Source organism: Leptodactylus fuscus, chromosome 8, assembly GCF_031893055.1.
Source record: "Leptodactylus fuscus isolate aLepFus1 chromosome 8, aLepFus1.hap2, whole genome shotgun sequence".
Classification (NCBI taxonomy): Eukaryota; Metazoa; Chordata; class Amphibia; order Anura; family Leptodactylidae; genus Leptodactylus; species Leptodactylus fuscus.
Genome location: NC_134272.1, coordinates 75,008,064 through 75,035,912, shown reverse-complemented (window position 1 = coordinate 75,035,912; position 27,849 = coordinate 75,008,064). Strand labels below are relative to the sequence as shown.

At 40.0% G+C, this 27,849-nt stretch overlaps 1 protein-coding gene across 1 annotated transcript in view; it reads right to left on the bottom strand.

Annotated features, from left to right (window-relative positions):
- The window catches only part of LOC142216425 (sodium channel protein type 2 subunit alpha-like), a 120,564-nt gene that overhangs the window by 50,609 nt on the left and 42,106 nt on the right, over positions 1-27,849 (bottom strand). The window contains exons 3-13 of the mRNA XM_075284232.1: positions 26,597-26,714; positions 21,548-21,638; positions 21,329-21,457; positions 18,282-18,373; positions 16,971-17,234; positions 15,201-15,264; positions 13,993-14,134; positions 12,818-13,024; positions 10,648-10,950; positions 6,078-6,452; positions 1,886-2,018 (exon numbers count right to left, since the gene is read on the bottom strand). Coding sequence (XP_075140333.1) covers positions 1,886-2,018; positions 6,078-6,452; positions 10,648-10,950; positions 12,818-13,024; positions 13,993-14,134; positions 15,201-15,264; positions 16,971-17,234; positions 18,282-18,373; positions 21,329-21,457; positions 21,548-21,638; positions 26,597-26,714 — 1,918 coding nt within the window. The remainder of the gene's footprint in view (positions 1-1,885; positions 2,019-6,077; positions 6,453-10,647; positions 10,951-12,817; positions 13,025-13,992; positions 14,135-15,200; positions 15,265-16,970; positions 17,235-18,281; positions 18,374-21,328; positions 21,458-21,547; positions 21,639-26,596; positions 26,715-27,849) is intronic.

The following is a 27,849-nucleotide window of genomic DNA, read 5'->3' as shown; positions in this document are numbered from 1 at the left end:
ACCGGTATGTGTCTAGTACTGGTAAGTGCATGATACCAGTAAGTTCCTGGTACTGGTAAGTGTCCAATATTAGTAAGTGCCTGGTACTGCTAAGTGCATGATACCAATAAGTGCCTGGTACTGGTAAGTGTCCAATACTAGTAAGTGCCTGGTACTGGTAAGTGTCCAATAATAGTAAGTGCCTGGTACTGCTAAGTGCATGATACCAGTAAGTGCCTGGTACTGGTAAGTGCCTGGTACTGGTAAATGCCTAGTACTGGGTTCCTGGTACTGGTAAGTGTCTGGCACCAGTAAGTGTCTTTTACTGGTAAGCACTTGGTACTGGCAAGTGTCTGGTACTGGTAAGTGTCATTTACAAGAAAGCATCTGGTACTGGTAAGTTTCTGGTACTGGTAGGCACTTGGTACTGATATGTGTGTGATAGGAGTAAGTACCTGGTACTGGTAAGTTACTGGTACTGGCAAGGGTCTGGTACTGGTAAGTATGTGGAACTGTAAGTATTTGGCATAGGCAAGTGGTTTTACTGGTAAGGGTCTGGTACTGGTAACTGTGTGATATTGGTAAGTGCCTGGTTCTGGTAAGTGTCTTGTACTGGCAAGTGTCTAGAAATGACAGCGTACTCATCATTGACTAATGCAAGGCATACAGTAGATACAAGGATAAACCTCATTTGGAGGAGTGTAGCTATAAGGGGTGAAGAGGCAGAGTCACAGCTGGTTCCCTGGTGCCTAAGAGGGCCAATGGACCCTCCATAAAAAAAACACTGGTATTATTAAAATTACGCATCTGAAGATCATTCCAACATTTTCTTGTTGGACTTCACTCCTTCAGTTGAGCCAGATGGACAAACCTACTGGACAAATCCCGCTCAACATCTGGTCAGCCCAATGATCTGATGTCTATAATACATGGTTATGTTGACTTGACCTCGGTAGAAGCCATGCTTTGCAGTGGTTGTCTCCTTTTGATAAAAGAGAGGAGGAGACCTGTAACAGAAGCCCACCTTAATGATATCCATGTGCTCTAATAGGTAAGACCATACCATATCATGCGTATGGGTTCTTCCCAATTCCCCCCCAACAGATTATTATGTGAAAGATTGGGCATGTTGAATGCAGAGACTCCCCTCTTTCTGTTAACCAAAATGACTGTGGCCAAATGATGGTTTAGCCAATGATTACCAATGGCCTTCATGGTCGATGTACAGAAAACGTGAAAAAAAATAAGTTTCTCTGAACACGTCAAGAACATCATTCATTCTAAAATTAAAGCTGTATACAGAGGGTGACATGTTTTTTGTAGGGCCAGCACTATATTGTGCCTGGAGCATTCGACATCTAGCTTCTCCATGTCTACATTGTGTAAGTCAATGTGAAGGACATCGGAGCTCTGTCAGCAGATCTTCTAGACAAGCAACCGCTTACGAAAGAAGAGCGACAAATTCTTCTAGAAAACGAAATAAAAAAGTAAAATATAGATGGTGGAATGGTGTCAAATTTACACCCCAAATTTTCTCAATGTGGGGGTGTAAAGAGGTTTTCCAAAGCTAAACAACTGATCGGTAGGGGTCCAACACCCGGTATCCAAGTTCAAACTATCACTTGTGACCAATTGATGTGAGAGTTGTTATTGTGCCGTGTGTTCTACAGAATTATTACACAATAAATGACACAATTGTGCCTCCTTGTCTGAATAGATTCCTAATCAAGTCAATGCCGCTGAGCTGCAATACCACTCACAACCTATGAATACGCGTGGCGCTGTTTCTGAAAAGCAAACCAATGCTTTCTTATCATCCAGACAAGTCCTATACCTTTACCCCATTCAATACAGTCACCACACATGGACATATAAGTCTTCTATCTCTATAGCTAGTAAAGACTACCTTCCATTGTGTTGGTGAGATTGCTGGCTATACTCAGAGCTCGTTGTCTCAATATCGGATCTTCCAACAAGTCCATGGACATATGATAGGAACTTAATCTTCTTTTCCTCAAATCATTGTCTGTGTTTGTACCCTAAAAAGAAAAACAAAAAGTTAGTAGAGAAGATTTTGGGGGTCACTTGAAGGTTGTCTTCGTATCGCTGCATCATGCATCAAGCAACTTAATAGCAGCTAATCTGAGGTCTCAAAAGAAAGTTCTTAACTGGCTTCTATGTCGGCCCTTGCATTGCTTACCGCATGCATTAGCAGGTTTTTCTCATTTTTGATGTGCCTTAGTCCTGTGGTGCCGTGCCGGACAGCTTCTCGTCTATTCAAATTTGTCATGCCACCAATTGCAAAAATTACTTCAACAAAGTCTATCCGTAATTTAATGGGAATTTCAATACTGAGCAGTAGAAAGCTACGTAGCCCTGCACCCTATGAATATACTGGTCTCCAGGTCTGAGTAATAGCCATGTAGTCCTGAACCCTATGGATACACTGACCTTCAGTACTAAGTTGTAGCCACATAGACCTTCATCCTTTGAATACACTGGTCTTCTGTACTGAGTAGTAGACAGCTATGGACTTGTTGACCTATATCCTATGAATATACTGATCTTCAATACTAAGTAGTAGACAGTCATGTCGCCCCGCATCCTATGAATATACTAGTCTTCAGTAGTGAGAAGTAGACAACCATGGTCTTGTAGACCTTCACCCTATGAATATACTGGCATTCAATACTGAGAAGTAGACAACCATGGTCTTGTAGACCTTCACCCTATGAATATACTGGCATTCAATACTGAGAAGTAGACAACCATGGTCTTGTAGACCTTCCCCCTATGAATATACTGGCATTCAATACTGAGAAGTAGACAACCATGGTCTTGTAGACCTTCACCCTATGAATATACTGGCATTCAATACTGAGAAGTAGACAACCATGGTCTTGTAGACCTTCCCCCTATGAATACACTGCTCTTTGGCACTAAGTAGTAGACAGCCATGTTGTTGTAGACCTTCACCCTATGAATACACTGCTCTTTGGCACTAAGTAGTAGCCAGCCATGTTGTTGTAGACCTTCACCCTATGAATACACTAGCCTTCAGCACTGAGTAGTAGACAGCCATGGTCTTGTAGGCTTGATCCCTATGTATACACTGGTCTTCAGTACTGAGTAGTAGACAGCCATGTTCTTAAAGACCTCCATCCTACGAATAAACTGGCCTTCAGTACTTAGTAATAGGAAGACATGTTCTTATAGACCATCCTATGTATACACTGGTATTTGGTTCTGAGTAGTAAACAGCCATGTTCTTGTAGACTTACAGCTTATGTATACACTGGTCGTCAGTACTGAGTAGTAGACAGTCAGGTTTTTATACACCTACATCCTATGTATATACTGATCTTTGGTACTCAGTAATAGACAGCCATGTTCTTGTAGTCCTACATCCTATGTATATACTGATCTTTGGTAATGAGTAGTAGACAGCCATGGTCTTGTAGTCCTACATCCTATGAATACACTGACCTTTGGTACTGAGTAGTAGACAGCCATGTTCTTGTAGTCCTGCATCCTATGAATACACTGACCTTTGGTACTGAGCAGTAGACAGCCATGTTCTTGTAGTCCTACATCCTATGAATACACTGATCTTTGGTACTGAGTAGTAGACAGCCATGTTCTTATAGACCTGCATCCTATGAATACACTAGCCTTTGATGACATCTCCGAATCATGAAGCACTGTCTGACCTTGAATCAATGAAAGTCTTAGGCCCTGATAAATTCACTGTCACCAGGGTCCAGCACCATTAAAGGGGTTGTGTAGGACTTCGAAACCATGGAAGTGACATCATGTCCACTGGTCACATGATCATACTACAGCTTAACCCCATTCTTTTTAAGAGGATGGAGATGTGGTATTTCCATGTGATCAACAGACATGGCGTCACTTCCTAAGAAGAATAAAGAAGCCATGTGTTTGGAATCCTGCTTAGCCCTTTTAACCCTACAGATGACTTCCATTTATTTTTTCAGTTCCTTGAGAACTATCTTTCCAGTAACGTAATGGACAGGGGAACATCTGATAGTCTACATTGTATCTTCTCATTTCAGAATAAGCAAAATAATAACTGGAAAAACGGTTCCTATCCTATGGCTTGTCGCTAACAGCTATGGCCCTTTCAGTCGTGTTGTCGGGCACCACAGTTGTCAAGTATTTGGATGGATTCTTCATATCTTCAGCTCAAGACCAAAATGTTTTTGAGTTGAGGGTAAAAACTGGTAAAGGGTCCTGCACTGAGGGGCAATACAAGACCACATGATGGTGGTGGGGCAGTAATATTATAGGAGTGGAGAAAAGTATTCTTGAAATCCTGCCAAACTGTCTTCGTTCCTCCTTCCTTGGTCTCAGCTTAGTCTCTATCAGACCATCCTATCAGACTCTCATTGGGGGTAGGTGGCCTCTAACACTTCTATCTCGGAAAGCTTTCTCAGTATTTTTCCCACACTTGCCTAGACCTTTGGCACAGTACTGTAATCTCTTAGATTAACGGAATAAATCCAGTGACACTTATCTAACACTTATCTATGAACTTGCACTTCCTCATATGGTGTATATTCACACGAACCACAAGACCTATATCCTGGCCAAGAACTGACGCGATGTCAGTTGAGATAGTAAATGTTCTTACTGCGCCGTCCGGCCGCCCTTAGAATCTTCTCTAGAAATATAGAATCTAAAATTGATGAATAATTTATTCCACGTATGTTATATCTCAGCCTGTAAGGTTATGTTCACATCTACCGCAAATGACATAGTTATGTATGTAACACAGACGCAACAACGCAGAGACTGTGAACAGAGTCTCTGTGTCCCTTCCCCACACAATATTAACAAATCCCAACATGTCAATTATACCTAAGGAAACGCTGATTTTTTCAGTATAAGTATAATAGGGGCTGAAAGTCCACAGAGGAAAACTCTTTGGAAAAAAACGTGCATGCTTTTTTCTGCAGCAATTTTTTGCTGTGCTTCGCTATGTGGGGATTATATGGCCGTGCCCTTTTGCTAGAAACTACTGCTATGGACAGGGGGTGCATCCAGTGTGCCAAGTATGCAGGCTGAGGGGAGTCCAAATTTTTAACGTATACACTCGGATGACAACTGAGTGAATCCCATCCTCCATTGAATTCAGTGTGGGGTTCCGTTCCAATCTGTATTCACAGACCTACTCTCTAAAAATTGGAAGTGCCTTGGGTTGCACACTTGGTCGTGTACATGAGACCTTAGGCCCCTTGCACACTACCGTCTGCGTGCACGGTCAGTGCATGGACATTACACGGATGTCATCCATGGCTGCCCATGCACCCGCCATGTTTCCACAATTCATTCAATGAATAGGAGCCGTGGAAGCACAGCTGCAAAACTAGACAGGAATAGGACCTGTCCTGAATTTTGCAGCCCAGACTTTCAGACTAAGTCAGCGTACTATCTTGGAAAAACAAATTAATGGGTCAGTGTGCTACCTGGGAAAAACTGGGATAGCACAGTGAGCTAGCACACGGTTGTATGAGTTGACTGAGTTCATCGAGAGCTTGCTACGCAATTTAATACGTTCAATTTTTTAGAATAAGGAATCTATTACAAGAATGTTTTTCAGCTCCTACGGGATCGAATTGGATGCAAACTAACTCTAGTTCTCGGCTCCCCTGCCAATCCGCTGAATAGGGGTGCCACTCATTGTGTGCGACACCTCAGCTCACAGCAGTTTAGTCATTCAGCTGACCGGTTGGGGTTTCGGGCATTGGAACACACTGAACTCTATCCTACGCACAAGCCATTGATATTACAGTCCCAGAAAAGTCTTATAGAACATTAACCCTATATGCCATTATTGCACTCCAAGCTCCTGACTATACTTTAGATGCCCACTAAAGAGCAATATATAGATCTGATATCATATCTTGTTAGTTATATAGAAGATTAGTGAATAGTAACTAAAGATTGATAACATTTGCAGTTAGTACATTATAGGCCTTGCAAAAAGCAGTCACATTCAAAGCTTGACCAACCAAATGATTTGATCCTGACGCACTCTACAAAGGCTACCATGCCTTAACTATATGAAACTTCCTTACATTGTCATCAGAAGCTGGTTTATCTATTATCACCTCTGGCAGTAGTAATCCAGCAGGCGATGTTGGAGCAGATGGGCCACCGAATAGAGAGACCACTCCATTGCAGTCTACGGTGCTGTGCATCTTGCCGTTCACGGGAAGCACGGGTAGTGTTCTTGATGCCTTGCTAGCTTGACTTAAGTTACTTCCCCGTCTTTGTCTGTGAGGGACAAACAAGGATCCGCGTCTACTCTCATTGTCTTCAAATGTGCTGTGTTCATCATCCGCAAAGTCATTTTCTGATGCCACATCCTTCCCACGGCCTAGGAACATACTGAACATGCTGGTCTTGCTGTTGCGTCTTGGTGTGACATCATTGTGGATGTCCAGCAGAGACTATTAAACAATAAAAAAATAAAAATGGCATTTTACAGCATGCTCGGATCAGGAACTGAGAGCAGTGCAACAAAAGTCCATGTCTCCGCAACAATCATCTACCAAATACACATTGCACAACTAAGAGGTTAGTCTACAATATACAATTCACACACAAACACCAACTCAAAGGATAGGGGTTACATATATGAACACTTGGGGGCCCCACTACTGGATTAGACACTTTGATAAATTAGATGCCAGAACCCAGCATATCAACCTGTTTCCTACCATATCAATTGGTGACTAAATTGCCAAAATATCACTTTTTTAGCAATATGTAAATGAGCTATTTAGAGCAACAAAGATGCTGTCATTGCTCCAAGGAGGTAAGTAGAAATGTTCTTGGTGCTTCACAGAACAAAAAATGCAATATTTCTGCAGCAATACACATGGGGAAAACAAATTTGATTCAGGTGATCCTAACCTATCTATCTGCAGGGCTGGGGTGATATGCTGAGGTCTGATGACACTAACCTATCTATCTGCAGGTCTGGGGTGATATACTGGTTCTGGTGAAAGTAACCTATCTATCTGCAGGACTGGGGTGATATACTGGTTCTGGTGACACTAACCTATCTATCTGCAGGACTGGGGTGATATGCTGGTTCTGGTGACACTAACCTATCTATCTGCAGGGCTGGGGTGATATGCTGGGTCTGGTGACACTAACCTATCTATCTGCAGGACTGGGGTGATATGCTGGTTCTGGTGACACTAACCTATCTAACTGCAGGGCTGGGGTGATATGCTGGTTCTGGTGACACTAACCTATCTATCTGCAGGGCTGGGGTGATATGCTGGTTCTGGTGACAGTAACCTATCTATCTGCAGGACTGGGGTGATATACTGGTTCTGGTGACACTAACCTATCTATCTGCAGGACTGGGGTGATATGCTGGGTCTGGTGACACTAACCTATCTATCTGCAGGACTGGGGTGATATGCTGGTTCTGGTGACACTAACCTATCTATCTGCAGGGCTGGGGTGATATGCTGGTTCTGGTGACACTAACCTATCTATCTGCAGGACTGGGGTGATATGCTGGTTCTGGTGACACTAACCTATCTATCTGCAGGGCTGGGGTGATATACTGGTTCTGGTGACACTAACCTATCTATCTGCAGGGCTGGGGTGATATTCTGGTTCTGGTGACACTAACCTATCTATCTGCAGGGCTGGGGTGATATTCTGGTTCTGGTGACACTAACCTATCTATGTTCAGGGCTGGGGTGATATGCTGGTACTGGTGACACTAACCTATCTATCTGCAGAGCTGGGGTGATATGCTGGTACTGGTGACACTAACCTATCTATCTGCAGAGCTGGGGTGATATGCTGGTACTGGTGACACTAACCTATCTATCTGCAGGGCTGGGGTGATATGCTGGTTCTGGTGACACTAACCTATCTATCTGCAGGGCTGGGGTGATATTCTGGTTCTGGTGACACTAACCTATCTATCTGCAGGGCTGGGGTGATATGCTGGTACTGGTGACACTAACCTATCTATCTGCAGGGCTGGGGTGATATGCTGGTTCTGGTTACACTAACCTATCTATCTGCAGGGCTGGGGTGATATGCCGATTCTGGTGATTCTAACCTATCTATCTGTAGAGCTGGGGTGATATGCCGATTCTGGTGAGTCTAACCTATCTATCTGCAGGGCTGTGGTGATATGCTGGTTCTGGTGACATTAACCTATCTATCTGCAGGGCTGGGGTGATATGCTGGTTCTGGTGACAGTAACCTATATATCTGCAGGGCTGGGGTGATATGCTGGTTCTGGTGACACTAACCTATCTATCTGCAGGGCTGGGGTGATATGCCGGTTCTAGTGACACTAACCTATCTATCTGCAGGGCTGGGGTGATATGCTGGTTCTGGTGACCCTAACCTATCTATCTACAGAACTAGGGTGATATGCTGGGTTTGGTGACTGTAACCTATCTATCTGCAGGGCTAGGATGATATGCTGGTTCTTGGATTTTGGTGACACACCCCCTTTAACCCTGCTGTTCTGTTCGGGTCAATATGACCCGAAATGATTTTTGAGACCCTGCAGATTTTTTTTAATGAGGATTTGAAACTAGTGGTTCCTTGACTTTTCCTCATTTGTGGAGTTCTACATTTTCTTTTTCTTTTTGATTTTTGTTTACTTTTTGCTACACGCTGATTGTTACACTTGTACTGTTCGGGTCAATATGACCCGATAGCATTTTATACTGTTCTACAGGTCTCTGATTATTTCTGACTGCAAAAGTTATGTTTTTTTATGTGTTCTTCATCTCCAAATGGTGGTGGTTTCACTGTTCTTATCAGTAAGCAAGTAATTATCTAGTCTGTTTGTGAGAGAGGAGACTGGTTCTCTATCATTCAAAGGGTAAAAGTTTGTGGAATTGCGAAACCGGTCGCCACATATTTAGAGCTACAATGTGTCTTGAAAGGTTTCATGACATTTCGAGAGTACTGCGGTTTGATTCTAAAACAGATAGAATGGAAAGAAGAGCTAAAGATAAACTAGCCCCTATTAGAAATGTTTGGAATCAATGGGTAGCGAGTCTACCAAAATTGTATAACAGTGGTGAAAATGTAACTGTTGATGAGCAACTGGTGGCATTCCGAGGTAGGTGCCCATTCAGACAATATATACCAAGTAAGCCAGCAAAATATGGCATCAAGATCTGGACACTTTGCGACAGCAAAAGTTCATATGCTCTAAATGTTCAAGTGTATACAGGAAAAGCCCCTGATGAAAGACCTGAAAAAAAATCAGGGTATGCGTGTTGTTCTAGATTTGACTCATGGACTAAAAGGACAAAATGTCACATGAGACAAGTTTTTTGAATCCTATCAACTAGGCCAGATGTTGAAGAAAAAACAACTTACCATGCTGGGTACTATGACAAACCTGAACTACCGCAAGGTATCCTTAGCAAGAGATAGGTGTACAGTTCAACTTTTTATTTTTCTGGAAATACAACTGTTGTTTCTTATGTTCCAAAAAAACCCAAACAGGTAATTCTCATGAGCACAATGCACCATGACAATGCCGTAAGTGATAGAGAAGACAGAAAGCCTGACATTATTTTGGATTATAATGCCACAAAGGGAGCAGTTGATACTTTAGATCAAGTAATATCAACATATACATGCAAACGCAAAACCAATCGGTGGCCAATGATTTTATTTTATAACATACTGGACATTTCTGCATACAATGCATTTGTCTTATGGAGAGAAATCGACCCCAATTGGAAGCGGAATAAGCTGCATAAAAGAAGATTATTTCTTGAGGAATTGGGACAATCCCTGGTGAGGCCGTATATTGAGAGCAGATAAGTGACCCCCAGAAGTGAGGGAGCAGCAGCCATTGTAAAAAGTGTCCAGCATGCTCAAGGAAGAGACTCCACATCCACGGCCTCCACCAGCACAGATACCAGCAAAAAAAGGAAGAGATGCAGCTTCTGTCCATCTTCCTGTGACAATAAGACTAATCTGACATGTGCTGGATGTTCAAAATATCTGTGTAAAGGACATGGGTCTTATTATTGTGCTCAGTGTAAAAACGCATGAACATGTTCAGTTTTTACTTTTTTCTTTCTAAAATGGTTGAAGTTTTTATGATTTTTCATTTGTTGATTTATAAAATTTGTTTTCAAAAAGTTAAATTTCATGTTTTAGTAATAGTAATGTAAAGCTTCTTTATTATTTGTGTGCAGAATGTCAACAATAGAAGATAATTGCAAAAAGCCTGTGTAACCTTTTTATGAAAAAAAAAAAATAATTAAGTTTGAATTTAAATTTTTCTTTTGTTTATGATCAAACATGTTCACATACAGTATTTCAATGAAAAAAAGTATTCAAATAAAACAATTAGAGTAGCTAAAAATCAAGAATTAATAGGTCGGGTCATATTGACCCGGGAACAGTACAAGTGTATAGCAAATGCGAACAGAACAGCAGGGTTAAGACTGTCTAGTCTAAGTCGGCCCCATACCACTTATATGACTAGTTTAAACTTGATTTTGACTATTGCGGTAAACCCCAACATGTATCTAGTTTAGTAAAATACATTCTATTCTATGTAAATATTAAGTAAATAATACATAGTTATTTATTGTACATAGATTACAAAGAAAAGTCAAAAAGTACCTCATGGGGTGATGAGGTCTTCGTCAGTCTAATTCCATCATAGAGAAACTTTTTCAGGTTGCTTTCTGATGTGGACTTGTGAAACTTTTCGTCATCACCCTTTTCGTCTCCATCCCCTTTCTCTTTTTGATGCCGTTTCTTTCTTCTGTTTCTCCTTTCTTTGGCACTTTTTGAGCTCAGCTTGGTACTTTTTGAACTTAACTTTGAAGCTGCAGATGAACTCTCCGAGAGTCCACCATAGCCGGTCCCACCACTAAACTCTCGGGAGCCAAGAGCTGCTTCTTGAGCTGCTATTGCCGCTGCCTAATGGATGACAACAAAGGACATGGTGATAGAAATAGATAGATAGATAGATAGATAGATAGATAGATAGATAGAATCTAGTTGATATGAGCTATATTGTTCTCTCGCACTAATTTTGCAGCCTCCACATAATATTAGCTGGGTCAGTTTTCCCTGAATACAGGAATCAATAAAGCATTAGAGAAATCTTCCTGTAACCAATATCTGACATCATTCTCGTAGTCAATAAGGCGAGGCCTTGTGAATGAAGCAAAGATGAGTTTTTCTAAGTGATAAGACAAGTGAACACATCACTATTAGAGATGAGCGAGTAGTGAAATATTCGAGATTCGATATTCATTTCGAGTAGGCCCTCAATATTTGACTACTCGATTGAATATAGAATCCCATTATAGTCTATGGGAAAAATGCTCGTTTCAGGGGAAACCACTATTCGACTAAAGGAGAGTAACCAAGTCCACGAGTAGCAGGAGGAGAGTGTTTAGGAGGATTGCTGTGCAGTTAAAGTGCACGGACCCCATAGACTATAACGGGTCCGTGTTCTTGCAGCGCACTGCCCGCACGAATGATTCGTGTGGGCAGAACCATACACAGGGCTAGCTATGATTAAGAGACGCTAAGTCTCAAAACGCGTCAGCGAATGTGATTTTATTCACTATTTTTTTCTATCTGTCCACCATGTTTGTTTGGTTGGCTATCTTGCATTTTTTAACTATGTTGGAATAAAAGTTCCGTTTTAAGACACCCTTGTTGAGCGGACCCTCCTATCTTCTATACATCAGTTATTTACATGGGTTTTTTTTACCTCTTCCCTCTTCCCTCTCCATAGAGTTCTACTTGGTGAGAAAAGCTGAACCTGATAAATGGAGAAGGAAACAGATTTGTCTAATGATCTCAAACTGTAGACACATATTCTTACATTCACTTGATCTATTCATTGATGAAAAATAATTTGGAGTTACTTTAAGTCGTTTTCTTAATCTTTGTCAAATGCTTAGTTTCGAGGTCGAGCTATATCCATGACATCATTATTACAGAAGGGCAAACTTCGCAAGATTATTTTGTGAATCATCACGAGGTTTGCTCTGAAATGCTATTATATAAATGGAGGTCAAGGAGAGATTAGAAAAAGTAATAAACTCCAATACTCACCTCCTATCAGCTCTCTTGGCCTACCTCGTGGTGTCCCGTTCTCCATCACAGGCATTGTTGAATCTCTTCTGGCTTCTTGGGTGACATCAGCTGCCACAGGGGACCACTGAGGCATGTGATTCAGCCTCAGTGTTCATGTGAGGTGCTTCAATGTAATGAAGCGTGCGCCAAAGCTTCATGACATTGGTGTACCCCACATGACCAACAAGGCCCAATAACAGGTCTCAACAATCCCTTGAGGCAGCTGATACAACCAAAGAGGCCAGAAGGAGATCATAGTCATCCAAGAATGAGTGTATAATAATAATTTGTGGGTGTCAAGCCCAAAATCTCTAGTTATTACTAAGCTCCACTAGTAGGCCAACGTAAAGATTGATCCTGGTAAATGTTACTTGGATGGAAGTTGAGCTGCAATTGTCCAGTATGGCCACTACACAGTGTACAGAGCTGTCTACTTCTGGCTCCATACAATGAGCTCTGAAGAACTGATGGATGAGGTCCAGACATTGGACCTCCACCAGTCTGCACACTCATGACCTATCTTAAGCGTACGTTATTTATATGACGTCTTAAAACCTCTTCAAAATGATTAACTTTACCTAGTGTGATGTGTTTCCTGGACATGGAACATATAAATATTAATAAATCCTACTAAGATTAATATAAGCACTTCCAATCGTTAGACCCCCAGGAGAACTGATACTAGATATCTCACCTGTATGTCTTCTTGATGTTTTCTCAGCTGCTCCATCATTAGCTGAAATTCGGCCTCCTTCTGCTCGGCTTCTTCTAGAGTCGCCTGGTTCTGCTCTTCATAAGCCATGGCAACAACGGCCAGGATCAAGTTCACCAAATAGAAGGAACCCAAGAAGATGACCAGTACGAAGAAGATCATGTAGGTTTTCCCAGCAGCTCGTAGGGTCTGAAAGAAAAAAGTTACAGACCAATTCTTAATCTTTTGCATTTAATTCCATATCTTAATGTGTTTGAGATTAAAAGAGATTGCCCTGCTTGGCCTGCCTGCGTAACTTCTCCTCATGTCCTATTTGGATATTTTAACAGCATTTAAATTTCCCTTGGCTTAAAGGGGTTTTCTTGTTAAAGACACCTATTCCTTGTCCACAGGATGAGGGACAAGAGTTGTATCATTGGGGGGCATGGCGGGACAACTGCTTTAAGTGTTCTGGGCTGAAGACTTGTTCTCAACATGTCCATGCACTCCCCTCATCATTCCCATTCCCCGTGGCCCCATAAACAATAATGCCCCTTTTTGTGCCATAGCCCCCCCCAAAAAAAATTACAATGCACAGACTGAAGGCCATCCAAGGGAATCAGAAAGATGTCAAAGAAGTCCTAGCGTGTTGTGGGTGACCTGTGCATCCCCTTCACTTCTGGGCCTGGTCATAGTTGCAACCATTGCAATGCCAATATTTACACCAGAGATAACACTATATGACTGAAAAAGGGGAAACCGAGGATTAGTGAGCTCATCCCTATAGATACATAGAGTATCAGAGTATATTGTTGGTGTTGTAAGACTATAGTCATCCCTTCCAACATTCCTAAATCCTGCAGGACATCACCATATGTCTGGTGCAGTCCTGGAAAGCCTGACTCATGTCCCAAATTCAACGTTCCCATTCACTCAGTAACCACTGCCATCTGTGGCTTGGCTCAGTCTGGTATGATAGTAATGGTAGGGTGCACTAATAGGGCACCATTACTCTGTGTTACACAATGGGGGGCTCTACAACTTGTGTGGTAGCACAAAGGAAACGGGGAAAAGTTAGAGGAGTGGTTTCAAGTAAAAAATACTGCTATTGTTGCCAAGCTTTCTATTTCTTGTACACTTGTAAAGACAATACTAGGTTTGTAGGTTATTGATCTCACCAGTTGGTAGAGATTCTCCCAGTAGTCTTGTGTCATCAATCGAAACAGAGATAGAAAGGCCCAGCTGAAGGTATCAAAGCTTGTGTAGCCATAGTTTGGGTTCCTTCCAGTTTTCAGACATACAAACCCCTTTGGACATTGGCTAAAACACAGAACATTGACATGTGTAGGTAAGAAATATTGCATAAGAAACCCCAAAACTAACAATCAGATCCTTGGAAACATTTTATATCCTTCAGCAAATATATTGATTTAGGTTTAGTAAAACCCACATATTGTATCTAAGCTCCACCAGGTAAGTGAAGAGAGAGTATAGGGTGGATCCTTACAATTTAATAAGGGATGTAGGGTGAGATGATACGATATGAAGGTTCCTTACAACGTAATAATGGTTGTAGGACAAGATGATATGAAGGTTCCTTACAATGTAATAAGGGCTATAAATGAGATAATATGGAGGCTGTTTATTCTATAACAATGGCTGTAGGATGAGATGATATGAAGGCTCCTTAGAATGTAATAAGGGCTGTAGGATGAGATGATATAACAGTTCTTTACAATGTAATAAAGGTTGAAGGATGAGATGATATGGAGGCTTCTTACAATGTAATAAGACTGTAAGATTAGATAATATGAAGACTCCTTGTAATAAGACTGTAGGATGAGATGATATGGAGGCTCCTTACAATAACGGTTGTAGGATAAGAAAATGTGGAGGTTCCTTACAATGTAATAAAGACTATAGAATGAGATGATATAACGGTTTCTTACAATGTAATATGGGTTGTAAGATGAGATGATATGGAGGCTACTTACAATGTAATAAGACTGTGGGATTAGATAATATGAAGGTTTCTTACAATGTAATACACGCTGTAGGATGAGATGATATAACGGTTCCTTACAATGAAATAAGAACTATAAATGAGATAATATGGAGGCTGCTTATTCTATAATAATGGCTGTAGGATGAGATAATATTAAGGTTTCTTACAATGTTACAATGGCTGTAAGATGAGAACATGTGGGGGTTCCTTAAATGTAATAAGGACTGTAGGGTTAGATGAGATAACGGTTCCTTACAATATAATAAGGCCTATATAATGAGATGATCTGAAGGTTCCTTACAGTGTAATAAGGTCTATATAATCAGATAATATAAAGGCTCCTAACAAACAATGTAAAAATGACGTTTTCTGATTCCTTACCCGGCATCTGAGCTGTTGCCACAAAGAAGGGCATCTCTCTGCCCAGGCAAATAGTAATAATTTCCTGGTCGAAAGGGAAAAAAATTGAAATGATATATTTTCGAAATGAACAGCTGGACATGTATCTATTCTATTCTGATTCATTGTTTTACAGCAATTCTACTTCAATACGTTAAAATTATAAACTAAATGTAACATTTATGATTGACAAAAGGTTTCGGCTTTGATAGTTTATATTTTTTCGATTTACTTACATTAATAGTTAAAAATCATCAAACATTTCAGAAATGCTTTTATTACCATAACATTTGGGAACATGTTGTAAGGGAAGTCAACGACCACCAACAAAATCTCTTCTGAATAACTAATATGCCGTAGTACTGTAAGAATGACTAGTGACATAGTGAGCAGACCACTACGGTGTGTTGTGTGCACTAGGGCATGCCTATGTCTCTCCAAGCACTTGGTTTTGCATTGGCCACCACACAGTGCCATCCCCTAACATAAAGATTGAAAGGCCTCAATGTTTGGCAGCCATGGAAGAAAATAGGTGGCCTGACAGATACTAAACAGGGTGCACCAAACAGCTACTTTGCATATGGAATGAAAGTAGAAAAAAATTTCATCAGCAGGATTCCAATTTGAAAAATTTATGTCTGCTATGTCACTAACCAGTCCTACAACAGAACGTACGTGGTTTATTATTGATTTTGGTGGAGCTGGTAGACCCCCTTCTATGCAATGTGCTCTTCCAATGTCCTTTCTTTGGGAACTGTCACAAGTAAGTGGTCAGTATCAGATGATGCACAGACCCCCCCAAGTAGTAACCAATTTGTCAATGTATTCCCAAATTTCTAGACCTACTGTACAAGTAAAATGATCTTTCCTTTAGGTGAAGACAGACCGTACTGGACAAGGTTCATGTTAAGTATGTTTATTAATGTTATACAGGCAACGCATTTCGGAAGATGTAGGCCGATGAACATGCCACTAGCCTGGCAACATCTATGTGTATGGTGCCAGGTGTTGATCTCCTGCCCATATGATATTGATTTAAACACAATAATAATCATAAACATCCAACAAATACTAATACGAGAGGTACAAAGTACTACGTGTTACCATATGGGTGTAGGTGATGGTGAGTTCACACCTGCGCCCGGTCTCTGCTTTGCAGGTTTCCATCTTCTACCCGAGAAACTGGACAGGAGACGGAAACCGGCAGTCAGTTTTCAAACCCATTCATTTGAATGGGTTTGCAAAGTGTCCGCCCGTGAGCGTCTTGGGCCTCTCCGCGTCAAAACCATTTTTTTTTAACCAGACACAAACTCAAACACAAAACAAAACAAAAAACGTTTTCACCGCGGAGCTCAGAAGACGTTCACGGGCGGACACTGACTGCCGAGTTTCCGTCTCCTGTCCAGCTTCTTGGGCAGAAGACGGAAACCCACAAAGCGGAGACCAGGCGCAGGTGTGAACCCACCCTGAGTTATATATGGTTATTTGAGTAAGGTTTTTGTACCTTAGCACACTAAACCACCGGTCCATAAAGACTTAGAATCCCAAAAACTCTTGACCCGTTCCCAGTAATCACAGTAAGAACCCAAATTAAGCCAATGCAGTCCCTTCTTTTTCATCGCTATACATCTCCTCCTTACCGCCATACTGCCCCACCCTCACCCCACAAAGCCATTATACAACATTCATGAGATCAACAGTTTCTCAGTAAGCCATTGGGTAGTTTTTCTAGATTGTAACGCACATACTCACTTTCATTCTTGATGTATTCGTCTTTGTTAAATGGATTTAAGGTTATGTTTATATAGGAACCATTTATGCCAGCAGTTTCATTAAAGTAGGAGGTAATATTCGCTTCATAATCTGGGGGCCACCTAACACACTTATTTCTCAAGTGTCCCATAAAAAGCTGCAGTCCTATCAGGGCAAAGACACTGAGACAAAACACTGTGAGGATCATCACGTCTGAAAGCTTCTTCACAGACTGAATCAGGGCCCCCACAATGGTCTTTAGACCTAGAAAAACAGGCAGATGGTTATCGAATGCCAAAAAGAAGTGAGGCAATGAAACATGAGGCCTACGGTCGAATCTATTTCCCATGCAACAGCCTAAATAAACTGTAATGGTGGTGAAATTGTGGAATATGATGTCAACTCAGCAGGTGGAAGAGATAGCAATAGTCGTGTTGATCATGTGAAAAGTGAATGAAGGATGAAGAATGAACTTTTTGTAAGAATAAAAAGCAAAAAGAAAACACTTGTTTTGTAAGAAAACAAGTCATTTTGCACTTCATGCTATAGGTGAAGTCTACCATAGGCATATCGGTTGAAAAAGTGCTGCAATCTATACCATACATATGCTGACAATTTTATAACATACTGTTTTTGAGAAAGTTACAGTTTCCGGCAAGAAGATAGTCAATGATTTTCATGATCGTATATTATAAAACTGTGTCCAATTCGTAAAAGTCAAGATTTGTCTAATTTTCTTTAAAGAATCCAATATTTCCCATGCAATGCCCATGCGTCCAATAACTATCATGTTCACACTTTGTAGTATTAATTTTTTTTTTTTAGATATTTATTTTGTTTTCAATTTTTTTTTTCAAATTTCATTAAAGCGAAACATTTTATTCTTGATTCGACAGGTAATCATAACACATAGCATTGTTTGGGATGAAGATATACGTTTTATGACATAAACAACCATAAAGACATTCACATATAGGGTTAGTTGGATGTGAAACAGAAAAAGGAAAAAAAACAAAAAAACAAAAAGAAACATAACAAACATCACGCAGGCTGGGTATATTGCGATGCCCCATGCAAAAAAATCGTTAAACTCTAAGGCTGATTGGAAGAAAAAGAAATCAAAAGCTTAAGATGACACAAAAAAGCACAAGATCGTTTGGAAACCAAGCATTTGCCAAGAGATTTGTGCTTTTTGTACTCGTTCTGGATCTTATACTGCAATGCAAGCAACAAGGCTTTATGCTCAAAATGTGATTCTAGTTGGATGGAGTAAAAAACGGAATCAGCCTAGGTGTTTAACCTGTCTCTCACCTGGAATGACTGATATTGTTTTCAATGCTCGGAGAACTCTGAATGTTCTCAATGCTGAGACATTGCCCAGGTCCACAAACTCTGTCACATATCTGCAATAGGGGAGTTCACACACAAACACAATGACAGACACAAAGAAACAGTTGGATGTACAAGGGGCCTAACACCTCACACCAATTACTTCTTACCTGGAATTACAGAAATAGTTTTCAAAGCTCTTAATACTCTGAAAGTTCGAAGAGCTGAAACATTGCCTAGGTTTACAAATTCTGTTACATACCTGTAGGATTAAACCAGAGTTATTCAGGATATTTACGGCGGTCTCTCTTTAAGACCTTTTTTTTCGGTGTTCAGTTCAAAACGTCTATTGGCTAGGGTGATGGATAGGGAGAAGACTGTGGGCGAGGGCATTGGCCTCATAAGTAGCTCACAGAATTGAATGGCCAATTCAAAAAGTTATGGGGTGGACTGGACTGAACTGGTATCGGCAAGATTTTGTATGTTAGAGAGGATTTAGAGCGTTAATGTTTCTGCTATAAGTCGATCATAGGCCGTTCAAAAAGTTCACGGGGACAATAGGCGGGTGTTGCCATGGAGTGTCCTTTTTAACAGATACTCCAAATCAATACTAGGGAATCTGCAAATGTTCTAAATCTATTTTGTAATAATACTTTTTCACTCGAAGGTTCTTATAATCTATCGTCTATGGATTGAATTTTTAAATTTTTAAGTAACAATGTTTAAAGCCTTAAAAATCCATTACCTAAAGTAAAATTCTCATATCATACTAATACAAATTCTAATTCTAAATTGTAAAAATTTGTAAAATTCTAAATTGTAAAATAGACAGTCTCATGCACAATTTACCAAAGGAATATTTATTTGATATTCTTTTAAATTTTTAGTTTTCAAAAAGTTACTTTTTCTATACTGTCTATACAATCCACTGTATACATACTGTTAAGTCATTTCGCTAATAATTTACTTTTCTTGTACAGATCTGGAGTCACATCATGTCTTAAAGTCATCCAAAATTGGATTTAGTATTTTACTTGGGAGTCAATCGGGCAAATTTCTTACAGCTTAAAACTCTGATAATACAAAAACATTCTGTACTGTATGGAAGTGCTCTCTTAGCCACCTGGAAAAGGAAGGATCATCGAGTTATATCCTTCATATACGACTATCTAATTGTCAACTGCAAACAAAGTTAGTAAATCAATTCTTATGTTTTTTTTTTTACACGTTCTACATTTCTAGTGACACTTGATATAAGGTCTTTACTCTTCGTACACATCGAGGACCATTAGTAATTACAATGTAATGGTTTCTTTCCTTTGCTGGTGCAATGAATAAGGTCTTAATCTAAGTGTATCCAAATATTTCACAAAAGGTTCTTCAAACTTTTTGTGCTAAGTAGACATAAAATGCTAAGTGGGGACTGTGGCTAAGTAGGAAGCAATTCCTTCTACTGACAAACTCATCCGAATCGCCACCAAAAACAGTATTTCCTTTTGATTTGGCTTCCGGGCTCTTTCTTAAATAAATGAGGGTTCTGGAATGGGAAAAGGCCAAAACAACTAATGGATGAGTCTTGAAAAGACATTTTAATTGGGCGATCTGTAGCCGATAACTTAAGACAAAACTTTTTTAGATCTTAGATTGTGTGGGAAGATTGTGGGAATTATAAAATGGTTGTATGCCTTGTCAAACTCAAAGGCCTACAAAATGGATACTTTTCTATTGGCTTATTTCCATTTTTACAATACATAGCATGGCTGCTCTGTATTTTGGACATATGGGCCAACTAAAAATACTCAGTTTCATGATGGCTCAACCAAAATGACTTAAAGGGGTTGTCCAGCCCCTAAATTGATTTTTCATACTTATGACCCATCTATAGGATGCCAAGTAATGGGAGCAGTATTGCACTTTCCTAAAAATGCCATTAACCAGTGTATAGGGTGGCTACTCCGCTGCTATTACTGGAACGGGACTGACTACATCTACTCCCAGTCCTCTACTATAGCGGCTGGTACAACTGATCTGTGAGGAGTCCAGGTGTAGGACCTCCACAGATGAGATGATCTATTAAGTGGAAATCAATTTAAGGCCAGAAACCCCTTTAAGAAGAGATAAAAAAAAAAAAAAAATGAAAAAAATTCAGCAAAACCAAATCAGTCAATTCTATCCTATTGTTCATATGTCTTTTTTGGTGGGTTATTTCACATTTTCTCCAGTAAAGGAACCACTAAAACTAGCTGTGATTGGACTATCTTCGTGTTTCATTAAATTCTAGGGATGACTTAAATTTTAAAGTGTACGGTAATGATAAATTCAATTGTGAGCACTTCAAAAAGAACAAAAAAATCTTTAAATATTTCAATTGTTTCCATTTCTGGTTGTTGGATAAGAGCGGATTATTCACAAATACATTTACTCTCAGGATCACAGAAATGGGATATTTTTAGCATTCTGCATCAATCTTGCAGTTTTTACTTGAATAAAAGTGCTTGAAATCATGAAAACATGGAATTAATAATAATTCAATGTGTGAATTTGCAGGTGACTCTCATGATATCTATAGAAGAATCGTAGATGTGCATCTAAATCATTCCATAATTCAAAGGGGTGTCTAGTTGAGAAAACCTATCTTCATACCATTTGTTGGGGGATTCTGAGTTAATAGAGGGACAACACATTGATTTCAATGTGTAATGCTCAATTTAACCTGCGGAGGTGCTACAGGGAGATTGAACAATTACAAAGTTGTCTACAGATTACACAACTGATCCCTAGAGGTCCCGACAGAAGGACAATTTCTTATTAGTCGTTGTTCACATCCTATTCTACATTCTAAGACAATCCAAAGATAGATATTAACAACTAGACATCTAGATATTAACTAGCTAGTAGAAATCTACTGATAAGATTCATAACACTATAATACTTTAAGAACTTGTCTCTAAGCTAACTTCAGAAATGGTATTACAGCTAATAGGGACATATGAAATTTAGGACAATCTTAAAATAAAGGAGATACTTACGCCATGACAATGACGCTGAAGTCGAGCCAGTTCCATGGATCTCGCAGAAAAGTGAAATCTTCTAAACAAAAACCTCTCGCCAGAATCTTTATTAGCGATTCAAAGGTATAAATCCCAGTGAAGGTGTATCTGCGTTTCACAATAAGAAGATCTCACATTGGGTTACAAGACTAATCTATACCCATAATGAAAGCCAAGTTTACGTTGTTTTTCACTTACTCTACATTCTTGGTCCAGTCCGGGGGATTACTCATGGTCATGAACACACAGTTGGTCAAAATAGTGCACATAATGAGCATGCTGAATAATGTAGGTAAGGGTTAAGGAACATGTCAGATCGCTGGTGGTCAACATATTAATGGCATCTCAAACACCAGAAAATTGGCCAACAAGAGGTCCAGTGAATTTACGGAGCTGCAACGCATTTGAATAACTATTAATAGGTAAAAGACAGTACAGAATGAATATTTGGATTATTTTTCCCATCACAAATTATTTTGCAGGTCCATAAAGTTCGGGTCATAGGAGTGTCTGGTGACAAAAAATTATGATGTATAAAACAAAAATTTGTATGGCATTAACTTAAAGAAAATCACATGGAAAAAGGTGGCATGTTAAAGAGCAGGAGGAGATAAGAAGACAGATATTTTGTGGCAAAAGATGTCAACCACTAATTAGGACCACTAGTTATGATCTAATATGCCGTCTGCCGATTGGCCTTTGCAACGGGATGGCTCCCATTAACATGAAGGGTAATGGAAATGTTGGGAAAACGATGGGCATCATCTAACATAACATAAAATAATATAAAAAGAGCAAAAACCATCCACATACTACTGCTAAATTCTGTCTGTAAATTAGTGTCCCAAATCTCTTTACTAACCTTACCAAATTCACAACATGCCCTTCTAGAAAGCAAGGTCCTAGCGAATACAAAACAGTGGTGGAATTGGACAAGACAAGAGAGGCGATGGTCCAAGCATGAGGACGCTTTAGTCAACAGCCTGCAGCTCAGAGCCCATCTTAGAGGTTTGCAGCGTATAGGACTTGACTACAGTAATTCACCTGTAATTGCAATTCCCATAGTGCAATGGGTTCTGTTTACAATTTAGTTCTTATAAGTTCTTAGATAAGTCACAGATATGCTCTGCCCATTGACTTACTTTTCTCATCTTTTGGGACAAATGCTTAAAAAGTGCCATTAAATGTCATGAAATGGTGAGAACTTGCTGAATATTGGATGTGACCTTGGCAAGATCATGTCTCTTCCACGTGATACAAGATACTTCTACTTTGGCAGTCTTTATCTCCTCCACCACCAGTTCCTATATGAAGACAGTACATTGTACTTACACTAGTGTGACAAGACCGGGGCAGGTGTGGAGTGCAGACATGTTTCAGAAACCAATGAGCAGTCATTTCAATGTGATGATTGAGGAGTCCTCTATACAAATGGATGTATTGTTAAGCAGCCATTGACCGAGAGGCACTGATTTCTATAATGCTTGATCTAATCAACAGAAAACCTTTGTAAATAACTCCTTATTGGCTTCTTAAATCAAGTCATTCAGAGCTGTTTGGGGTACCTTGGAATTTTAAGGGAGATTTCAATCCATAACTTTGACTTTCAGACCTATTAGAATCAGTCTATTCAGTTATGGCAGCCATTTTGAAGTAGTTCATCAAAAAATGAAGTCTACTCTTAATCTATAAAAAAGGACAGTTTTATCATTAGTTCCTAAAAAGCTCATTTTAAAGTGAACACCACTATGGCTTCAATTCCTGTTGTCACCCTTGAGGGAACAGGGCACCTCTCAGTGTTGAAAGGAGAGACCCCTAGACACAGCTGGGAACTCATCTTCCAACCACAAGGAGATGGAACTTCTGGGAGCCCTGGAAAAAATCCAGGGAGTACAGGTGGAGGAAAAGTAGTCATGGGTGTTCCATGGGGATGCACTAAGGTCTTTCATAAGTTAGATGTCTTCTACCCTGTGTATCCAATGAATTAAAATTGGGTCCAGATACAGGATCTAGCAGGACTGACAAAGTGTTGCATGGAAAAGTCAGTGAGACAATGCAGAACATTTGTCAGATAGAAATGTTCTTCTAAAGGGTTGTCCACAAAATCCTTTTTCTTCCCCTGGAGGCTAGGGAGTGTGAAAAAAAACCCATACATGTGTGGCAAGGACTTCTGTCAGAACAAGCCTTGGGTGCTGCAGGGACATCGGAGCACCAGGGACTGGTGAGTATGGTGTTTTTTAAATTATTTTTTACCTTATCCGGCCTCCGAAAAAAAAAATTATTTCCTGGGCAAGCCCTTTAAGTTGTTATCATTTATATACATGAAGTAAAAAGTGGTAAAATAAAATATTCAGCAGACATCATGTCATGCTTCAATAGCTTTATTTTTCAAAGGGTTTCCTCAATTGACTTTTATATATGAACTCTATGAACCTTGACCATAAACAGGAAAGTGATACATTTGCATGCCAGCCTTTGTTGACCTTGGAAGAAAACCTTTTTGATGCAAATATTCCCATATATTATACCTTGCAGTCTGCAGATTTACTCATGTAGAACGGGCATTCTAGTGCACAGGAGAACATTTCCTACTTAGAAAGGAATATTCATGAATGAATTGCCAGATCCTTGATACTGGTTACCTATAAATGGGGATGGTTATCAGATGGATAGTGTGTGGCCTAAGTCACCAGACTGGGAGCTACCAGGATTATGTCAAGTAGCCGTCACTACTATACTAGGCAGAGAGTGACGCTGGTGGAACTTATCTATATTTGGCTATCTAGCAAACATCAGACAATCGTGTCATCTCCTGGACTTCCTAAAGAATATAACGAAAATAAAGGATGAGTAGATGTGAACTGGAAGAGAAGACAAGAGAAGGCAAAATAAAAGAAGTGTAGACACAATAAAGAAAGACTAAGTATAATAAGAGTATGAGTAGACAAAACAAAAGAAGTGTAGACATAATAAAGACTAGGTATAATAAGAGTATGAGTAGACAAAAGAAGTGTAGACATAATAAAGACTAGGTATAATAAGAGTATGAGCAGACAAAACAGAAGAAGAATAGACATAATAAAGACTAGGTATAATAAGAGTATGAGTAGACAAAACAAAAGAAGCGTAGACATAATAAAGAGTAGCCATATTAAATAAACGAGACATAACAAGAGTATGAGTAGGCAATATATAGGAAGAGTAGATAAACTGTGATAAACTGTAAGAAGAGCAGACATAGTAAAGGGTGAGTGGGCAAAATAAAGGAAAATTAGATGTGATATACAATAGGAAGAACTAATATCTATAGTAACGATAGACCGGATATAATAAGAGTATGCATAGGCAAAATAATGAAGAGTAGAGAAAATAATAGGAGGGTACAAATAATAAAGACTAGCTACAAAAAGAGTATGAGTTGGCAAAAAAGAAGAGTAACTAATATAGAAATAGTACACAAAGCCAGTGGTGTAACTAAAGTCTTGTGGGCCCCGATGCAATCTTTTGTCCGGGGTCCACTACTATATCCGTACAGCAAATTCTTGATAGTGATGGTTCCGGGTGCTAAAGATTTTAATCCACCTTAGTGTGGTTAGGGGTAATCTGAGGGTCTCCTTGGGTTATGGACCAGATGGAAGCTGCAATCTCAATACTGATGCCAGTGCTTATGGGTCCCCTAAGGCTCCTGGACCCTCTGCACCCTCTGCACAAGTCAACTAAGAGCTAATGTCATGTAGTAACATTGTTTTTAGTAGGTATGGTGTAGGAAGAACAGATGTAACAAAGGAAGAGGAGGCAAAATATAGGATGTTTAGATATGAAATACAGTATAAAGAGTAGATATAATAAAATTCTAGTAGACGTGATATACAGTATGAAGAGTAGAAATAAAGGATACATGGATGTGATATGGGAAGAGGAGACATAATAGAGTAAAGTAACATCAACCTCATTGCACTCATTTTTTGAACAGTGAAAGCCATAACAGTAATAAAATGCAAATTGATATTAATCTCTAATAATGAGGCATCTGGAGAAGAATCTTCTTACAGTATATACAAAATTATAGCAACGCTTAAGAACAATTTGATAAAAAAAAGGATTTGTATATTTCTCCACTGACTACGTTTGAACCAGACATTTTATAAATATTTCTAATCATCTATTTAAGATCTGTCATTTGTCAGAAGAACAGTAGTAACGAATGGAATAACCATGGATCTAGCACTGCCCCTGACATGTCGGCTTCAATAGACCGGCCATTTATCATAAAAAATAATTCCGGAACCTCCTTCAAATTCTGTGCCCTGCATTCTTCTGATACTCCTCCGGGACATGTATGAAGGAAAATCTTACAAGTGGGTGTTCTCATTCCCCTCTTAAAAAGCCATACACAGAAGTAGACACAATTAAAGGGGCTCTATCAGCAAAATTATGCTAATAGAGCCCCACATATGCGTGAATAGCCTTTAAAAAGGCTATTCAGGCGCCGTGAATGTTATATTAAACCCCCGTCCCGTTTTTAAATAAAAGCATTAAAACATATATGCAAATCTTACCGAACGTGCACCATGGGTGGGGATGCACGATGCGACGTCAGCTTCGGGCACGCCTGCCTCTTCTGTCTTCTTGGAGTAACACCCTCTGGTTCCGTGTTTTCTTCCGGCTTCTTCTCTTCAAATCCCGCGCCTGCGTAGTAGCGCTTCCCTCCGGAGCGCTACTGCGCAGTACACTCGCGAACTGCCATTAAGTAAAATGGCGAGTGAGCCTGCGCAGTAGCGCTCCGGAGGGAAGCGCTACTACGCAGGCATGGGATTTGACGAGAAGAAGCCGGAAGAAGACACGGAACCAGAAGGTGTTACTCCAAGAAGACTGAAGAGGCAGGCGTGTCCGAAGCTTACGTCGCATCGTGCATCCCCGCCCATGGTGCACGATAGGTAAGATTTGCATATACGTTTTAATGATTTTATTTAAAAATGGGACGGGGGTTTTAATATAACATTTACGGCGCCTGAATAGCCTTTTTAAAGGCTATTCATGCATATGTGGGGCTCTATTAGCAGAATTTTGCTGATGGAGCCCCTTTAGCAGGGAGAAGTAGGAATTCTCAACAGATAAAAAACCCAAAAAACCCTACATCTAAATCTGTATATGTGAACTGAGTCCTATGCCAAGAACCTTACAGTATCATTGTTACATTCTCAGGTGGCAATCCTGGATCAATTGTGATTATCAGAAAAGGATATGAATGTACCAAAATCTTTATTGAATATCTTCTAATGGGGTTGAAGGGAGTTAAAATGTACAAGGCAGACGTGGCACTGAAGCGGAAGATTGCCTTCCCTCTATTCAATACTATAAAAGTCTAGACAGAAAAGAAAAATAGAGAGGTGTTAATTCAAAAAACAAAACACAAAGAAGCAGCAAATGCCCTAAAATAATGGGACCCCCCCCCCCAAAAAAAAAAAAAAAAAAAGACAGTACAAAAATGGTGATAGCAGTAAATATGGCCCTTGCCCTTTGAGGCCAGCGACTGCCGGCAGCCTGATGGGAGGCCAATGGAGCCTTGTGTTGGACTGGCGGGGGACTAAAGAAGTGACCACATATGACATTTGCTGCGTCTTTCTATAGAACTATTTTTAGATCTCTAGGAAAACCCTTTTAAATACCAGGAAATAAGATCCAACAATTCACTGTACATAGAGTATTTACATACAAGGAGTACAATATGTCCAAAGCTTGTGAAAGCTAAAAATATCACATTTTATAAACATTAAAACATACAAGAATATTGAACAGCAAAGAAGTCGGCAACGGTCCCTGGAATCTATTTCTTGCCAAACAACCAAAGGCATGTTAGTGAGAAGAAGGAGAAGTGGAAGGAAGTATGGTGGCAGAATCTGACTACACAGGGTGTTGGTGTAGTCTGTGACCATGGAGACACATAGATCTGTTTAGGAGCTGTATACATAAAACGATGTAAAAGAGGAATATGTGCAAAGTTGGTTCATATTTCATTTGCAATGCACTGGAGCAATATGTAGACTAGATCTAGACATAGCAATCTTCTTGCGGCGGAAGTCCCCATTGCACTGTAATGTCCTTTGCCCCTTTCCATAAGCCGCTGGTCGGCCTCAGCGGTCTAGTGCGGAGGAGACTTTTGCCGGAAGAAAACAACAGAGCAGCAGAACCGGACAGTAATAGGAGAGGCAGGAGGCTGCAAGACACACATTTTTTTCTGCAGTGACTAATGGATCTAAAGGCAAATGGTCTTCTTTACCATAGGGTCAATGTTGCATTCGCACCAGGTACTATGGTTGCGGGGGCCACCTCAGTCGCCCTGGATTGAGTGGGACAGTCCCAAATTCTGAACAGTAGGCAATGATTTCAACTCTATCTGTATCTTTAGGACACAGATAGAGGTTGAATACAATAGTGGAGCACAGAGCTATCACCTTGGTGCTCCATTATTTTGCCTTCTGCAGCAGAGAAGTGCAATG